At 39.2% G+C, this 18,368-nt stretch overlaps 1 protein-coding gene across 5 annotated transcripts in view; it reads left to right on the plus strand.

Annotated features, from left to right (window-relative positions):
* The window catches only part of FHOD3 (formin homology 2 domain containing 3), a 405,083-nt gene that overhangs the window by 33,338 nt on the left and 353,377 nt on the right, over window positions 1-18,368 (plus strand). For all 5 annotated transcript variants that reach the window (XM_061995044.1, XM_061995039.1, XM_061995040.1 and 2 more), the window contains exon 2: window positions 7,431-7,537. In XM_061995044.1, the coding sequence (XP_061851028.1) occupies window positions 7,431-7,537 (107 nt within the window). The remainder of the gene's footprint in view (window positions 1-7,430; window positions 7,538-18,368) is intronic.

The raw sequence follows: 18,368 nt of genomic DNA on the forward strand, positions 1-18,368 counted from the left end.
ATTTAAATGAAAGATGAGCCAAGACATTTGAGCAAGATAAGGATTTTCCAAATCTTTACCAGAAGGTAGAATTGAAGAAATCTTTTTATTTCTGCAGCTTGATACTGGATTACTCCAATATCTCCTTTTCTCTCTCATTCACTTTCACTGTAGTTTTGGAAACAGCCAAATGAGTGAAATAATCTGTTCAGTAGCTCCAGCTAGAATTACTGGAACGACAGTTGTACTTCTGGCTAAAGACTGCAAAGTGAAGTGTTTCCAGTGATTAATAGTAACACAGTTAAACAATGGCATTTCATCCTAGGAATGTGGTCTTTGATCACTGTCTGAACTGCATTTTTGGATAGTACCTACCTTTATTTAAATGAAAGATAAAACCATGAGGACATTCAGCTCTGTCTTAGCAGACACTGGCTGCTGAATTGCTAACACTTTCTTGGCATTTAGGAAAGACATGAAAAGCTGCTTGTCTAAAATATGTTGTTCTGACTGGATTCTTGGGACACAGGGGTTGGGCGTGAGGAAAGAGAAGCTCCCCATGATTATTTTAGAAAAATAGAGTTATATAGTCTTTGATTAAATAGGGAAGAGGAGGCTTTTTTAAGGGCTTATGGCTCACTGTGCTTTTTGAAAAGGCAGGAAGGTGCCTCTGACATTTCCTCCACTTAACCTCTGCCACCCAACTGCTGGTTTGGGACAGAGAAGTTAAACCCAGCCAAAGGAAAGTTCACTTTGGATATGTGTTAATCCAGCAAAGCCTTCTGGAGGAAGAGAAAGCAGACTTGAAGGATTAGCATGGTAAGGTGAATGTTGCCTTTGCATTATTTACCCACTGACCTTCTTGAGTGAGAAGACTGGTTTGCGAGTGGAGCATTTGCAAGTGCATGCAAAGAGCAGGTGGCAGTACTCAACCTATGAGCAGTCATGTGGATTGTGTGCATTTGGAAGGAAATATTTTGTTCTTCTCTCCTTAATACTCCCTCCTCTCTGGTTTTAGGTGTTTCTCTTGGGTTGTAAGAAGCTAAAGAGAGTAGATTAAAATAATAGATGAACTTAGACTTTTTTTTTCCCCATTCATTCAACTAGTTTCTGAAAGTGGCAATGTTCATTTATTAGCATCGGTGTCATTTGTGATATATTGGCATCAGATAACTGGGTGATCGTCACCTTTTCTTGCTGCTGTTATTTTTTTCACTGCAGTTCTTGATCCTTTTTTGTGACATTCTTCAACTCTGAAATTCAGAGAAATTATGAGCTTTTCCTGTTGCACAGCAACATGGTTGTCTTTATGAAGAGAAATAGGTGTTACCTCTTTTTGTGGATCAGTGCATGAAATGAGGAAAAAAGTAATCATTGGTGTACTGTCGTAATATTTTGAGTCCTCTAAAGCTTGATAGCCTTGTAGTAAAAGTAATTTTGGCCTTGCAGGCTGAGAGGTTACTACTAGCAGGATTTGGCTACCTATAAAAGATGACAAAGTGCCCTATGTTCTTTATTTCCTAGCTGTCTATAAGGAACACATGCATAATTTCATTGGTTAACTTTTCCGAAACTGTGTGTGTTCACATTGTAGACCCCTGAGGGCTGTCAGGTGCTGGTGAGGTGAGGATGACCCCCAAGGCTGGGGAAAGCCTGAGCTCTGCAGCTTTGCCCTTGCTGTGCTCATTTCTGGTTAACATCAAAACCAGTATACCCTTCTTTTCTGTGGCATGGTTTCACTCAGTAATGGGTTAAATAGCCAAGGATAAGGGAGTAGAGTGAAACTTGTAAGTATAAACTTACAACAGTACAAATATGACTTGTAATCTTATGGTCTCTGTATGTACTTCCTGTTCATTTTTCTTACATTTCCAATTTTCTGTGGAAAAACTCTATTTCAAGTTTATTTAAAGAGTTTCTAAATGTGGTGATGGCTCAGGAGGACATGAGTAAAATTTCTTGTGCCAAAACTATCATTCTGTTTCACTTTTTTAAAAAACCCCTGTTCGTGAGTACTTAGGTGTAGATAATTACAATACTTGAGACAAACATTTAACATACACAAAAATTCTGAATGTAACCTTGATTTTTATTCCTCCCCTCCCATTTGATCATAAATTATGATTCAATCATTAGTAATGTGATCCCAAACTTCCCAGTTCTTTGTGCATTCCATTATTTAAAGCACCATGTAGTTATGCTCTGAGAACATCTGTGCATTGATGTGTGTGACCTGTCTTGGTTGGAGTATGAATGAAGCAGGAACCTACAGGAGAAAAGTACGTAATCGTTGCAGCAGTAGATGATGCTTTCCTGAAGTTCTGGCATTTATCTGCACTTGCATGGCTTTGGCTTCTCAGACAATGTTGTTCCTTTCCTTCTGAGAGCTCAACTTGTAATTCAATGATCTAACTGATAAATTCAGGCAGTTGTTAGTTTTTTTAAAGCTTCAAGGAAAAATATCTAAAATGTATGCTTAAATATACATGTATGAAACTTGCAGAATGATGATGTTTAGATTTATGTGTGTGCATGATACTTTTTTGTTTTCTATTCATACCTGTTAGAAGTACTATAATGATTGGGCAGTTTGGGTAAGTTAGCACTGTGTGGGTACCAGCTAGGATCTGAGGAAGTTCAAACATACCTTGGTTCCTGTTTTGGAACATTTATTACAGAAAAGTTGGTTTTATTTAGTAACCCTGCTTGTATTTCAAGCTGTCTTACAGAAACATCTGATTTTCTTGCTGCTTCAATGTTTCTGGTCAGCTACAGAAAATCAATGAAGAGCTGGTGAGGTCAGAGCTGCTTAAGATGCCTTTTCCAGATTCTCTTGTCCAAACTAGACAGCTATAGATGTTTGAATGAGCACCTAAGCACTTACTACTTCTTGATATCTATCTTGTCATGACAGAATACAGATCTTAACATTTCAATGAGATTTAAGTATGAATCTGTTAACTGTTTAGTGAGTAAGTCTTGCATAAAGACAGTCTTATTCTCCTTGTCTCCTTCATGTAAACCTAGTCAGAGGATGCTTGCTTTTCACTCTGGCTATCCACAGCTGGTCATCCTGGCTGAATCACTTGTTCTGATGACTGTTGAATGTACCTTATCTTTTCTGCCTTCCCTGCTGTGAATGAGACTACTCCTTAGGTAGACTCATTTTTTACAGAGACAAGAGAATTTGTGAATTCAAAAACATGTTCTTGATATTTTTTTCAAGAAACTATTAATTTCCAAAGATGAGAATGTAATTAAAATGCATACTTTTATATAGCTTTACAGAGGCTTATGACATCATTTGATGCTTAACACTAAAAACTTGAAAGCTTACAGAAGGCTGAAAATGGAGTAGCCCTGTATTTGCCTTGGGAAATAGCATTACATTTGTCCCATCTGACAGTCAGAAAGTCACAGAATGGTAGGGGTTGGAAGGGACCCCTAGATATCATCTAGTCCAACTCCCCTGCTAAATAAGGTCCACCTAGGTCAGGTCACATAAGAATACATCCAGGTGGGTTTTGAAAACCTCCAGAGAAGGAGACTCCACACCTTCCCTGGGCAGCCTGTGCCAGTGCTCCCTCTCTCTCACAGTAAGGTAGTTTTTCTTTGAAGTTAAGTGGAACTTTTTGTGTTCCAGCTTTTGTTGATTACCCCTAGTCCTTATGACTGGACACTACAGTAAAAAAGTGTTGCCCCATCCTCTTGACATCCACTTTTCAAATATTTGTAAGTATTAATGAGATCTCCCCTCAGTCTCTTCTCCAGGCTGAACAGCCCTAGTTGCCACAGCCTTTCCTCATAAGAAAGATGCTCCAGTCCCCTGATCATCTTGATGGCCTTGTGCTGGACTCTCTATAGAAGTTTCCTGTCCCTCTTGAGCTGGTGAGCCTAGACCTGGATACAGGACTCCAGATGAGGCCTCAACAGGGCAAAATAGAGGGAGAGGAGAATCTGTTGGCTTTACTCTTCTTGATACATCCCAGGATGCCATTGGCCTTCTTGGCCATGAAGCCACATTGCTGGTTCTTGTTTAGTTTATTGTCAACCGGGACTCCCAGGTCAATATTAGGGAAGTAAGGAAAATTGCTGTAAAGGTTCTAACAGGATGAGTTATATTTAAATGACTTCTATCAAGCTTTTGGCCTTTCTGGGCAGTGCAGGAAAATGTAATACAAAGAATGATAAATGTTTTGAAGAAACTGGCAAGTGACAATTTTAGAACAAATGAATTTGTAAACTTATGAAAAGATCTCAGAGAGTCTGACGTTGTGGCAATAGTATAAATGAATTTATCAGTTTAATAACAAGAAAATGAAGATCAGAATCTTGGCACCAATATGGAATAGTGAGGAATTAAAATGACAATCACAAACAGAAAAGTTAAATAAATGGAATTAATTTCTGAAAATTTGAATAGCGTTTCATTCATGGTTATTTAACAAAGCTGTTTTCCATATATTCTTTGAAAGACTGCCTTTATGCCTTTTAATTGTCCCAAGGGAAAATGGTCGTTAGTAAGGATTTTAATGTTAATTGTGATCAATGGAAAGTGAATGAACTAGATGGGGCCATCAGTGAGTGTCTTTAGAGATGGGAGAAGTGAGGCATAGAAGAGAACATGGGATTGACATTGAGCAGAAGGGAGAGACCAACATCCTGAATTGTCACTAATGAACACTGAGTGAACATCAACTATCCTTTATGTTGAAAAAGACAGGCAATTTACTAATTAAAAATAATTCATAAGGTGGCATCTCTTTGTATTCTGCCTGTAACTGTGCAAGTGAAGCTTGGAGGCAAAGTAGCAAAGTGATCCTATATAAGGAGGATTTTAGAGTTCATTTCCTGAATACTTACACACCCTTTAAAAGTGTTTTGCTCCCTTTCATCTCTGTGTGTACACATGCTAATGAAGAAAAAATTCTGTTTGGCATGACTCTTTGTGAAGTAACAGAAACAAAAGATATTGGTGTCTCTCATTATCCTAACTCCTGTTAATGGATACAGTGTAGAATGTGTCCAGTCCTTTAAACTCAGAATGAATACTATATTCAGATGAAACTATGGAGATGAGATGAACATAGGTAGAATGTACTATTCTTCTTTACATGAAGTACTTCCTGTTCTCATCTTGCTTTTTATACACTAAAGTCATAAGATATTATTAAAGCCCAATTCCTTCTCCCTAATTATGCAGTACAATTAGAAATTGTGGGCAAATCTCCTTATCTCCCTAGTGACAGCAGAACATTTATCTAATTAGAAGTTTGCCTTTTGGCATTATGTTGGATAAATTAGCATTTTATTACATACCCTGGGCTACTGGGAAAAAATTTCCCAGAGTAGTGTTCAGTCTGTCTTCTCTAAAGAGTGTATTTTGAATTAGCATAGGTTAATAATATCCTTTGTAGCTAGAAGGATACAGAGTAGTAATACTGTTGTTAATATCAGAGGGCTGTGTGTCGAGGTTCTTTGCTGTCTTTAATCCCCAGGAGTCAGAGTAAAAACTTAAATCACCTTATTTGATGACTTATTCTTTCTGCAGGGGATGAATTTTTTTTTAGGTTGCAAACACTTCAAAGCACAGTTGTGTGGACTAACCCAAAAGTTGTGCACTATTATGTGCTCATTACGAACAAGCTCTTCTGCAGAATTTCCAATGCAGGTACTCCAGAATAGTCACAGACTATTTGTATTATTTTCTTGCATATAAAAATCCCTGATAAGAAGCTAGGTGACTTAAGTTTTGGTATTGAGTGCCAGATAAGAAGTGTGGCTGCTTATCATGCTTTCCTGAACAACTAACTACTGGGAACCATAACTGTAATGTGAAGTTAAAATAAGTAATTCATCAAAGATAGGTTCTCATGGATTTTCTTTCCCAGTGTTAAAAAGAGCAGACAGAAAAGTTCATGGATGTGATAAAAACTTATAATTTCCTTTCCTGGAGTCATTGGCTGTTTCAGTACCTTGGTTATGCCTTCAAAGAGTCGTTGAATGCAACCAGAAGATTGCTATGAAGTATGCTGTTAAATATTCTCGTCTTCCTGAAGTGTTCTTTGTAGCAGGGATGTACATTTACACCATCATTATTGTGGTTGCCTTTTGGCAGATGAGGGCATGCAAAGGAGCCATCAGTTTGTTTTGCCAAATCCAGAGGAATTAAACGTGTTGTGTTTGGCAGGTTGGCCTCAGACAGCTTGGCTATCAGACTGGATTTTGTATCTAGTAGCACAACACATCTGGGGCTTACAGTATTTTCGAACTTGAAACTGGTTACAAAAGAACTCCTATTGTGCTGTTGACATGTGAAAGTCCACAGCAGCCTGTCCAGCTGAGCTCAGTGGTGGCTATTTCTCTGCTTCTGGGCCAAGTTCTCTGAGCAGATCATCACTCACTTGCCTGGTGGGTAGGCAGGACAACCCCATGCTTTCACCTGCCCTTTGGTAAATGTTTTCTTGTTTCTCTGCCCTGGGGAGGTGTTTTTCCACATTTCTTGTGATTTGACAGTGGGTCATCTCATGGTGAGAGAGGAGGTCATGTTACTTTCTAGCTCTCACCTCAGGCTTCTTCAGTTACCTTTCTCAATCCAGCAATAATTTTGTATTTCTGTGCAACAAGTTAGCCAGAGTGTTGGGAGTGGACCTTCCTAGACCTTCACCTGTGAGAAACTCTCTGTAAAAGATACAGCAAATTCCTCTTTTAACTTTGATAAAATCTGGCTTTTTAAAAAATAACAGCTGGAAGAATTAATGCGACACTTGAAGATGGGGGAAGACAAGATGAAAGTAAAGAGTTTCTTAATTGCTGTCTCCCTCTTCAGCATCATTGCAGGCAGATTCCTGCTTTCAGGTTTAGTCCCCTGTTACCTCAGTGCCTTTGTAGGCACTTTGTAGGAAGCTGGTATGGGTGTCCACTCCCTCTGGTTACTTGGTTGACTGCATTCCCTGTTGCTGCAGGACCACTCTTGGTTGCCATACCTTGCACTGTAACTTGGCTGGATCCTTCCTCGTAATGTTCAATAGCTCATGAAAAAGCTACTTCTTCCTTCCACTTTCATCCAGAGATCCAGAAACTCTGCTTAAATATACAGTAGGAACAGAGAACAGTCATTCATAACCTAGATATAAATTTAAATTAACTTACCTTATAGGATTCTAAAGGCACTGTGATAGAGCCTTCTAATCTCCTTTTATATTTTCAAATAAATAAATTTCCCTATGTTTTCTAATTGTGTTGATCTTGTTGTGACTAAGCATGGTCTTGTGAATACAGACTTGGGATTACATAAATTGCCAAACAACACCCATTTCCTTACCCACTCTCAACATATGGTTTGTATTAGGGAGATCTTGTCTGGGCACTGGGAAAATGGGAAGATGATGTGAGAGGTATGTTGGAGAGAATGACTGCTGTAATCTAATGATCTGAATTTTGTTATACAGCTTGATGACTGCACCCTGCAATTGTCTCACAATGGTACCTATCTGGATCTAGAATCTACTTTAGCAGAACAAAGAGATGAATTGGAAGGCTTCCAGGAGGATTCTGGGTAAGTAATTGTTTACTAAATTTAGATAAATATATTTTTCCAGAAGTATTGAGGTTTCAGGAGTGTGTACGGTTAACTTGACATGTTCAGGTCAGCATAGGAACAGAAAGGAATAAAACTTTTTCCTCTGTACGCACATAGGACTTCCTTGTTTCTCTGATTAAGAGTTTTATGACTTATCTGTTTCTATCTTTCTCTAAAAGAAGGGGACATACTATAAGAAATTTTTCAAGATGAATGTTTTGACTAGTCTAATAATTTTTTATAGTTCTTTGGAACTTGATAAATGAGGGTGGTTGGTTCTGAGAACTGAAGTGCTTCTTACATGATAGTAGTTGGTGTAGAAGATTATATATTGGAGAGATGTTCCTGAAGTTATAAACTCACATTTCTTTGTGCCTTGAGATTTAAGTCATCCTTTTATACTCTTGGATAAAAGACCTTTATTGATTTCTTTTTTATTATTTTTCGGTGTTGAATAATGAGAACTGAAAGTTAAAATAAAAGTTAACATCAATTTGTGTCTTGAGATATAAAATGACAGTCGAGCTATTTTTGCCTTGCTCGTTGCTATATTGGACTGAATAGCTGTAATTAATTTTATGGGTGCGTTTTGGCATGGATGTCATGCATGTGAGTAATGTAGCTGTGCCAGAAGGAAATTAACTGCATTCTGTATTGGTCAGGGCTTGTTAACACTAAGATATGCAGCACTTTTGCTTATACTGGGTTCTCTAATTTTTGTTACGAATACTTCTTAAAAATTTAAACTGTGGTTCTGAAGATTATTTTATGTGGAGAAGAATTTTAAATAATGTTAAAGATATTCTTTTGTGTGGATTTGTGAATATCTTCTTCACATATACCAGTTTTAGGCATGTTTAACTACTGGAACATAAAGAAACTGTTCTTAGAAATTAGAAGAGAATTCCTCAATAGACAAGAGTAGCCAATATAGCTGAACAGAGCAATAGGGATGCTGAGTATAGAAGTTGCTCTAGTGTTCAGTTGTAGTGGCAGGAATTGCTGCAAAGAACAGCAAGTTCTTATTGCCAGCTAACTTTATAATTGAAAGTAAGAAAGGTGATGGAAAAACTTTCTCTTTTGATCTTTTTTTTTTTTTTGTAGCATATATGAGTTTGTCACATTTTCTTTCTCTTCTGTTGATGTCTCTATGATAATTCTTGTAATTTGAATTTTGTTTCTTTTGATATCCTACAATGAAAATGCTGAGCAGTTGGCAAGCTAGAGCCTGTTTGGTGCTTTTCCTGCCAGACTTTGCACTTGAAATAGCAAGCTACCTTTCACTTTGTTTTAATTTCTTCTTCCTTTGGGTACATAAAATCAATTATATGAATTGTTCCTGAAACATGATTCTAACTTTCTATGTGGTGGCTATCCTAGGGAAAAAAAAAAAAAAGTGGGATTAACTGTGCTGCTTAAAATTGCATGTATGCTGTGGGGTTTGGGAGCTCAAAAACGAGAGGGTTTTTTGTCTACTTTATATGTGTATGCAGGCCTCCTCTTAGTTGCCCAATCTCTTGTCAGTTGAGTAATTGCTGCTTCTAATGGTTTGTCCTGCCAGGTAGTGTGAAGCCTGCCAGGAGGTCCTTCATTCCTCAGCAAAGGTGAATAGGCAGGTATGAAACTGGTTGTACCAAGGTGCATCAGAAAAGCTCAGGCTACAAATTGTTACTGTTAATTACCTTTTGAAATGGGTTTTGTGACATGAAAGAGAACAACTGTTGTATCTATTGTTATGTATGTAGCCCCTTCACCTTCAGCTAGGGCAAAGACTAGAGAAGTTGTCCCTCTGGTAATTTTAGGTGACTAGGAAATGCTATGTTTTCAGGCTTCAGTTGCCTGCCTTGAGTGCACCATCAGGAAAGGTTATGTTAGGTGTTGCCATTGTGGCTGTTATGACCCATCTTTCTTTGATGCCTTCTCATCACAGTCCTCCTTCAGACTCTGCTTGCCTGCCTCTTCCATTATGCAGGTAGTGGTAGTTGCAAAAAGACTGAAGTGGTCAGAATGGAAGGAAGAATGAGGGAGGTGTTGGAGTAAAGGAGTGAACCAACCACAGATGAGCACAAAAAGACAGGTGTGCCCTGCTATAGAGGGAAAAGGGGATGTCTGCCTGGGGGAAATACTCCCCTCAGCAACTTTTCTGAGGTGATTGTGAGTACAAGTGCTATACTTTCCTTGAATAATCCTAGCAGGGCAGGGCTTATGCTTTAATGTGATTGTCACGAGGTTGAGTGTGTTTGGTTCCATCTGCCCTACATCCATATACCAAATAACTTGCAGGTCAGAGCCCTGGAATTCTAGCTCTGCTGCAGGGGGATGTAGGTCAGTGAAGTACAAAACCTTGCATTTAGGTGTAACTGGCTAGAGAACAAGAAGGTAACAGTCACACATAGAATGAAGAAAGAAGACCACCTCATTAGTCAGGAGCTTGTCAGGAAAGGATGTGACATTTTTTAGAACTGTGAGCTGAAAACAAATCAATGATTATGGTGCTGTGAAAAACATAAGAGGCATAGAATCATAGAATGGTAGGGGTTGGAAGGGACCTTTAGAGATCATCTAGTCCAACAACCCCACTGCAGAAGCAGATTCACCTAGATCAGGTCACATAGGAACATGTCCAGGCGGGTCTTGAAGACCTCCAAGGAAGGAGACTCCACAGCCCCTCTGGGTATACAGCAGGAATTTAGACAGTGAAATGCAGTGAACGTGGTGTCTTCAGTACTGGTTGTGGATTGAACTGGATTTCTGCATCCTAGCTTTCTCAGTGCTTTGTGAGAAAATAGGAAGATAACAACCAGAACTTTAGAAATTTGTGTGATAACTTCCTCATGTGACTTCACATCATTATTTCAGGGTAAACACAACTCATGTGACATTATCCAGAAAATAAAGGAATGTTCTAGGCATAGGGTAGTAAATACAGTCAGTAGTGTCTCCCTCCATCCGAGTTTTCTAGCAAATTAAACTCTAATTTTGGGCCTTGAAGCTCTGATCTTCTGCCTCTGCAGAGATGATGGCATTGAACTGGAGTGCTTCCAAGCTGGAGAAGCTGTCTACAGATGTTGAGCATTTAGCTGCAGCCTACTGTCTAGAGACTGGCCACAAAAACCACTTAGTCTCCCTTTGGGTCATTTCAAGGTCCTGCTCTTAATCTTCAAAGCTTTTAATTTTCTGAGATTAGGCTACCTCAGAACCTGCCCTTCTGCTATGCTGAGGCTGCTGTGCAGACCAGGGTCACCGAGGCTTGCTGAACTCTGAATGAAGGATTCAGCAGCTGGATATCCATGGCATTTTTAAAATTTTAGATCAACTGTGGAAACTCCTGTTAAGAGTGACCAGAATGTCCTGCAATTTTGCTGTTTTCAGTATCTTTTTGCCAAACGTTCCAGACAAAACTATGGATGTTTTTTTTCTGTTTAACACATTCTTGAAAGGAGACTTATGAGACTGTTTCCCCGTGTCCACAATTCTCAGTGCTGCCATTTGCACCTTTGGGAATATCTGTGGGATCCAGGAGGATCAGATCACTTTTATATAAGATTTTTTGGGGACAATCAGGATGACCAGCTGGCCCTGCAGAAGATATCAGGACCAAGAAAGAGATCAATAAAAGCATACAGGAAAACTGCCTTTTTTTTCAGCATGTGTTCAGGTTTGCTTGTTGGATTTTTTGTTTGTTTTTTGTTGTAGGTTTGGTGTTTTTCTTGCTCCCAACACAAGTTGCTTTGTGGACGTTTAATTGTGTAAGGTGGTAATATGGAGGTAGTTCAGCTGGACTGACTGTTTTGTGTCTGTGACAAAGTTTCAGGTCTCTTTTTTTTATTTGCAATTTTCTACAAGCAAGAATTGTCAAGAAGTTTATGTATTTAAATTATGATATCATTGCCCAAGTTCTTTTTATGGGCATGTCTTAACAGGCCCTAATGGTAGCCCACACAGTCCTAAGCCACAGAGCACAAAAGTTTCTTCAGACAGCACACTGTAAACAAGGCAGATTTCCTTGGGGAATATATTTTCGAGATTGTTTTAAAGTGCTTCTGACAAATCACTTCAGTGCTAATGTTTTTTCAGTCCTAGGTACCCTGTCCCAAGCAATTTTGTCTGAGTGGGTCCTGTTTAAGTTGGATAGTTATGATGTTTTGTCTTGATGTATTTCTCAGTTCCAATAGCAAAAAAAAGAAGGGAGATGCCTGTGGGAGATCATCAAGGTGTTGCAGCAAATAGTAGAGACCATGACTGCTTACTGCAATGATTTACTCATGTCTTGAAAAATGCATTAGTCCACTTGATTTTTTTTGTGCTCTTTTATATAAAATTTCTATTTTTGTGCTATTCTGACCAAATGCTGAACCTGAAAAATGTAATGACAATAAAACATGTAACAACTCCCCTAAAAAGACCAACAAAACCAAAAAACCCCAATCAAAAGAAGCTGCTTTCTCTCAAGAAGATTGAATTAGTTTAGGAAGCCAGTTCAAACTTTGAGCAAATGAGGTGTGGAAGCCTTCCTTATGTACAGTACTCTTTATATGTCATATATCATCACTTCTATTTATCCAAGTGCAAGGCCTAGAAGGGCTCAGAATTGTAAAGGAACATTCTGCTATCCCACATAGCAGAATGAATGACGGAAATTACGTGTTTTTTAGGCCTTGAATAGACTGGTCTGTTCAAGGATTCTCCTAAGTGGGACCCTCCTCCTGTCTGTCATGCTCTTTGGTCAGTCTAGATGTACTCAGGCTATCATATAGCTGAGAGGATTCATAAATTTTGTAAGGTATAAAACTTTCTCCAGGGTAGCAGTATCCCAGTCTATAATGTATCAGATTAATATGCTAAACCATATTTTGAAGTGAATAGCTAAAACATGACTGTTGCAAAATAAATGGTCATAAATATTAAGTTTTCAATTTTAATTTTCATGAAATACATTGTTTTTTCAAGGGAAGTGGAGTTGATTTTGCTTATCTCCCAGTGCCTTGAGGATTTCGAGCAGTGCTCTGCTCCTTCCAGCAGAGAAGTGATGCCTTCCTTGGCTTGCGTGAGGAGGAAGGTCATTGTTTTGTGAGCTTTTCCCCCTCTTTGCAGTTTTGGGGAAGCAGGAGCCTGGGATAAGTAGACATAACCCCAGGGTATGTTGTGGGCAGCTCTTGGAGTTGATGCTTGTGAAATGTGAGGAGACCTGGTCATCTTACTCCATGTGTCTGGGAATAGCATCAAAAGCTCACCAAGGCCTTTGTGCTGTGGGAGGGCACTTCAAATCTCAAGCACTAAAATGTTCTGTGGTCTGGTTTTGTCCTGTGTAGTTTTCTGTGGGTTTTTTGTTGGGGTTTTTTTTTTTTTTTTTTTGTGAGGGTGTTTTTCTGTTTTTTTTTTTTGAGAGCTTGACTTGTGATTTTATAGCTTGTGGATGTCAGTATCAAAACAGCTGTGTCTCGTTCTCCCCCATTTTACCCCAGAGTTTACTCACAGCTCTCCATTGTCAAGCGAAAAGTCTACAATTGTACCAAGGTATCTGTTAGAATTATTTGAAGACTTGCTATTTTTTAATTTTAGTGATTACTGCTAAGAAATTAATGCAGTACAAAACCTTTTTTTAAAAGATTATTTCCATTGCAAAATGTACTGTAAAAATACTACTACGCTTAGTGCTTTCACAGGCCACTATGTGCCAAATACAGTGCCAAACTAAAAAGTGTGTGAATATTACAATTTGTCCTAGGGCAATGCTTTTTAAGACAGTCTAATTTGTCATTCAGGTTTTAAGTGTGAAAATAGCTGAGAAGTCCAATATTTTAGGATGGAAACTTAAATAAAAACAGCTTATATAAACAGCTGATGTCTGATGTTTCCTTTAAAAATGCATTTTATTAACACTGAAGCTCCTTAATAGCTGTGTTTGCACTCTACCCTCTTCATCAATGACGAAGTTATAAGCTAAGTGAGCAGCCCTCGGGGCCTGGAAACGTTTCTCTTCAATTTGTGAAGAGGAAAACCCTTCTTCTCTCCATCATCTGTGGGGCTTCAGGTAGGCTGCCAGAAAGCGCTGTAGGACTGCTCTGACCTCGACTTCTGTTGCAAGTAAAACCATTGATTTGAGGATCCAAACCTTGAGAAACGGCAGCACCACGTGCAAGCACTGTATGCACCCACCATCTGCTGGTGTAGCTTGCAAACCGGTGTAGTATTGCAGTGTAATTGCCCTGAGCCAGTAGGCAACTGAGACAGTTTGTGCTGGTAATTAATAAAAGCTGTGAACTTGCTACACTTCCTGTTCCACAGCAACTATTTGTGTGCTTGCTCCTATCCTGTGGTAAATGCAAAGTAGATTTGTATAAGCAAACTCACACTCTGTTTATCCCATGGGAATTCATCTGTCTGTGTGCTTGACCACTGATTAAACTAAGGCAGTAATCCGCTTTTAATAAAAATAAGTGTCTCTAATTTAACCTCTGGTTGTGAACTATGATTTCTACTGGGGTTAAGACTGCAGCAGTGCAGCAAAACAGTAATTTATTTCCCATTTACTGCTGAGTAATTGTGCTTGCTAGCAAAAGCATTGATGGCCCAGCAATAAATGCAAAGCCCATTTCCTGAATGGCATTAAATACGGAGAAATAGGTGGCCTGAGGGCAGTGTGTCATATTTAAGATCTTGCATGTCAAGTTATGAAAGAGCCCTTGCCAAATATGATGCCAAAAAGCAGAAAGAGCCAAAGGAGTATGTTTATCAATGCAAAGTAGAATTTATTTTTACGTGCAGTAGAACCCGATTCTATGCATGTGCGTAAGCGAAATAGGATAGTTCTAAAATAGTTTTTGCTGAGTCTGGTTAAACTGATCACATCCTGAAAAAGAACATAATTGCCCAATTAAGCCAGTAGGACATAACTTTGAAATGTATTCTGTGTAGCTTTGGGTAATCTCCTTCAGATTGTTATTGGTTTAGTATCATCAATTAAATTGTAAAATCATAAAATATAGGGATTTTTTCCTTCAACTATTGGAGAACAATTTCTAGTGGAAAGGAAAAGTTGAAGAAGAAAAAAATAACAAAACTTTTTTTTACAAACCTAAGTCAGTTTTTTTGCTTACTTTATGAAAAAAATAAAGCTTTTTTTTTTTTTTAGCACTGTAAGTCAGAGCTAGCTCAGGTAACAGGGACCTTTGTGAGAATGAAAATGATTGTGCAAGTGCCATTTGCTTCTGTTCTGCTTCTTCTAATTCTAGAAGTCCTAATAGAACTTCTAATGTAGTTGGTCTGGCACTTTGTTCTCCTGGAACCAAAACTGTTTCCTGTGATGTGATTGGGAGCACTGAAGGGACTTTATGGCTGAAGAGGTGGAAAGCATTAAGTGACCTAACTAGAGGAGATTCATTTATTTTACTTTTTTCCTTGTCCTGTAGGTTCTCCTTTATTCTGATTTTTTTTTTCCTTTTCTTTTTATAAAAAATTGTGATATTTCAAGACATCTACTTCTCCAAGTTCAATGAGTTTTTAAATGGTAATCCTCATGTAACATGACCTTTGAAGTTCAACTGACAGCAAAATCACATGATCAGAAATTACCTGATGTAAAGATTACTGGGAGAAATGGGCAGCCAGAGTTTCAGAACTACCAACAACGGTGGGAAATACATAACCTGAGATTCTGAAAGCATTGGTCAAGTGATGTGTCAGGTCTGCAAAAGAATGTGATGCCAGGTTGACAAGTAGTGAGAAAATGAGCCTTCTATTTCTGTGTTTTGCTTAGAGGCAACATTATTGTTAAGATAGTGTTTCTAATGCAAATCTCTTCACAGTTTGCCAACTCATAGAGTTTGTGTGTTCTTAATGAAAAAATATAAGATGGAGATTTAACTGATCATGCCATCAGTGTTTCACAAAATAACAGGATAAACTTCCTGCTGAGAACTGTTGTATATGAGTTCAGCTTTTTGAGTGGGAAGATAAACAACTTTGTTCATGATCACTTGAAGACTGTGAAGGCAGCAGTCAACCCTCAAGTATTTATAGGCTGTTAGAAGACTATTGTTTTAACATGTGGAAATGGAGCCATTAACATCTGAAAATACGCAGCATGATACAGAAAGTAGGGAAAGGGAGTGAGGAGGGGCTTCTCTTTCTGCAGTTTCTGAGGTTTACTTGCACAGAAACTACTCAAAAGAACAAATGGAACAAATGTTCCCTCATTTTAACTTGCTGCATTTCAATATGTGAAAGTGATTCATTGTCTTTTGGCAAAAATTATTGCCTCCTGGTGAGGTACACAGAAGAATCTGCTCTGACCTTTACTGACATACTCAGAATACATCAGTAATAAAATATTAGGCACTATTAATGTGGCTCATAATGCATACTTGGTGAATCCTTTGAATGTTTCACTTGACCTTTTTGAGTTTCCCTATTTCTTCCCCCTTCTTCTTCCATCCTATTTCATTTCAATTTAAAAAGAGGAAGAAAAAAGATGGAAAGCCTGCCTAGTAAATGTTGCAATTGGGATAAGTAGGTGGGTGTAAAAACCCAGCACCTCATAGTGACAGTCTCTGTGCATTCCTCTTTCTGCACCATTAGACGGGCAATGATGCGTCAGATAGGATGGTCTTCTTTCTCTTGTCATTCATGTGTAACTTTTTGAGTGATATATAGATTAGAATCATAGACTCATAGAATCATCGAATAGTAGGGTTTGGAAGGGATCTTTAGAGATCATGTAGTCCAACCCCCATGCAGAAGCAGATCCACCTAGATCAGGTCGGACCTCTGCACTTGTCCTTGTTGAACCTCATGAAGTTCCTCTCTGACTGACTCTCAAGCTGGTTGAGATCCCACTGAATGGCAGCACAGCCTTATGGTGAATCAGCCAGTCCTCCCAGTTTGGTGTCATCAGGCAACTTGCTGAGGGTACACTCTGTCCCCTCATCCAGGTCGTTGATGAAGATGTTGATCAAGACTGGCCCCAGAACCCATCCCTGTGGAACTCCACTGGCCAAAGGCTTCCAACTTGATTCTGTGTCATTGATCACCACCCTCTGGGCTCTGTCATTCAGCCAGCTCTTGATCCACCTCACTGTCCACTCATCCAAGCCATACTGCCTGAGCTTTCTGATGAGGATGTTATGGGAGACAGTGTCAAAAGCCTTGCTGAAGGCAAGGTAGATGACATCCGCTGCTCTCCCCTCATTTATCCAGCTGGTTATGCACTCATGGAAGGCTATCAGGTTGGTCAAACTGGATTTCCCCTTAGTGAATCAACGTTGACTCTTCCCTCTGTGTTTAGCAGCAGGCCCACATACCCCCTTGTTTTAGTTCTGCTGCTGATGTACTTGAAAAATGCCTTATTACTGTCCTTAACTTCCTAGGCTAAATTTAATTCTAGAAGGGCTCTAGCCTTCCTAGTTGCACCCCTGCATGCCCTGACAATGTTCCTATACTCTTCCCAAGAAGTCTTCCCCTTTTTCCACCTCTTATAGATGGCTGCTTTCTGCCTCAGTTGTCCCAGCAGATCCTTACTCATCCATGGAGGCCCCCTAACTCCTTTTCCTCCTTTCTTGTGTTATTAGTGGGGAATGAGACAGTTAATTTTTAAATTCATGTTGACAAACATAGAACATAATATTGGAATAATCCACAGGAGAGAAAACGTGCAAGTCTCAGTGTATTTTGTTCCTTTGCATACTGTTACTCGCACTAATATAATCTGCATGATTTTACCTGCCTGGTTTTTATTTCAGGAATATGCCATTGGATTATTTCTACCTGGACTGTTCAATTTTTTTTTTTTTAATTTTTTAATGAAGGGTGAACAGGCATCTGAATATTCTGTTACTTTTATACACTCTTGTCAGCTGATTGTTACTTAAGTAAATGTTTTATGGTCCAGGAATGCTCTGAATAAAACCAATCTGTTAAATAATTAGATGATACAGGCTCAGGATTGGAGCATCCCAGTGGGTAGGAAATCAAGCAAGGGAGCCAGGAGACTCACATGGTTAAACAGGGAACTGTTGGGCAAACTCCAGTGGAAGAAGAGAGTCTATAGATCATGAAAGGAAGGGATGGCCACTTGGTGTGAATGTAAGACTGTTTCAGAAGATGTAGGGAAGCAACTAGGAAAGCTAAAGCCTCATTGGAGTTGTGTCTTGCAAGGGACATACGTCAAGAACAACAAGAAGGGCTTCTTCAAATACACTGCAGATAAAACTAATGCTAGAGGCAATGTAGGCCCACTGTTGAATGAGGCGGGTGCCCTGGTGACAGAGGATAAAGAGAAGACAGAGTTACTGAATGCCGCCTTTTCCTCTGTCTGTACTGCTGGAGATTGTCCTCAGGAGCCCCAGACTCTAAAGGAAGTCAGGTTAAAGGAGGAGTTTTGTTTGGTTGATGAGGACTGGGTTAAGGATCAGTTGAACAGTCTATATGTACATAAATCCAAGGCCCCAATGGGAGGCACCTGCGAGTGCTAAGAGGCAGTCATTGCTAAACCACTCTCCATCATCTTCAGTAAGTCATAGAGAGCAGGAGAGGTGCCTGAGGACTGGAGGAGAGCAAATGTCACTCCAGTTTTCAACAGGGCAAGAAGAAGGAGCTGGGTAACTACAGACTGATCAGCCTCACCCCCATCACTGGAAAGGTGATGGAACAATTTATTCTCAGTGCTGTCTCCGGACATTTAAAGGACAAGAGGGCGTTGTCTGAGGCAGTCAAAGGGGTTTTACGAAAGGGAAGTCATGTTTGACCAACCTGACAGCCTTTTATGAAAATGTAACCAGATGGATAGATGGTGGTAGTGCAGTGGATG

This window comes from Colius striatus, chromosome 4, assembly GCF_028858725.1.
Source record: "Colius striatus isolate bColStr4 chromosome 4, bColStr4.1.hap1, whole genome shotgun sequence".
NCBI lineage: Eukaryota > Metazoa > Chordata > Aves > Coliiformes > Coliidae > Colius > Colius striatus.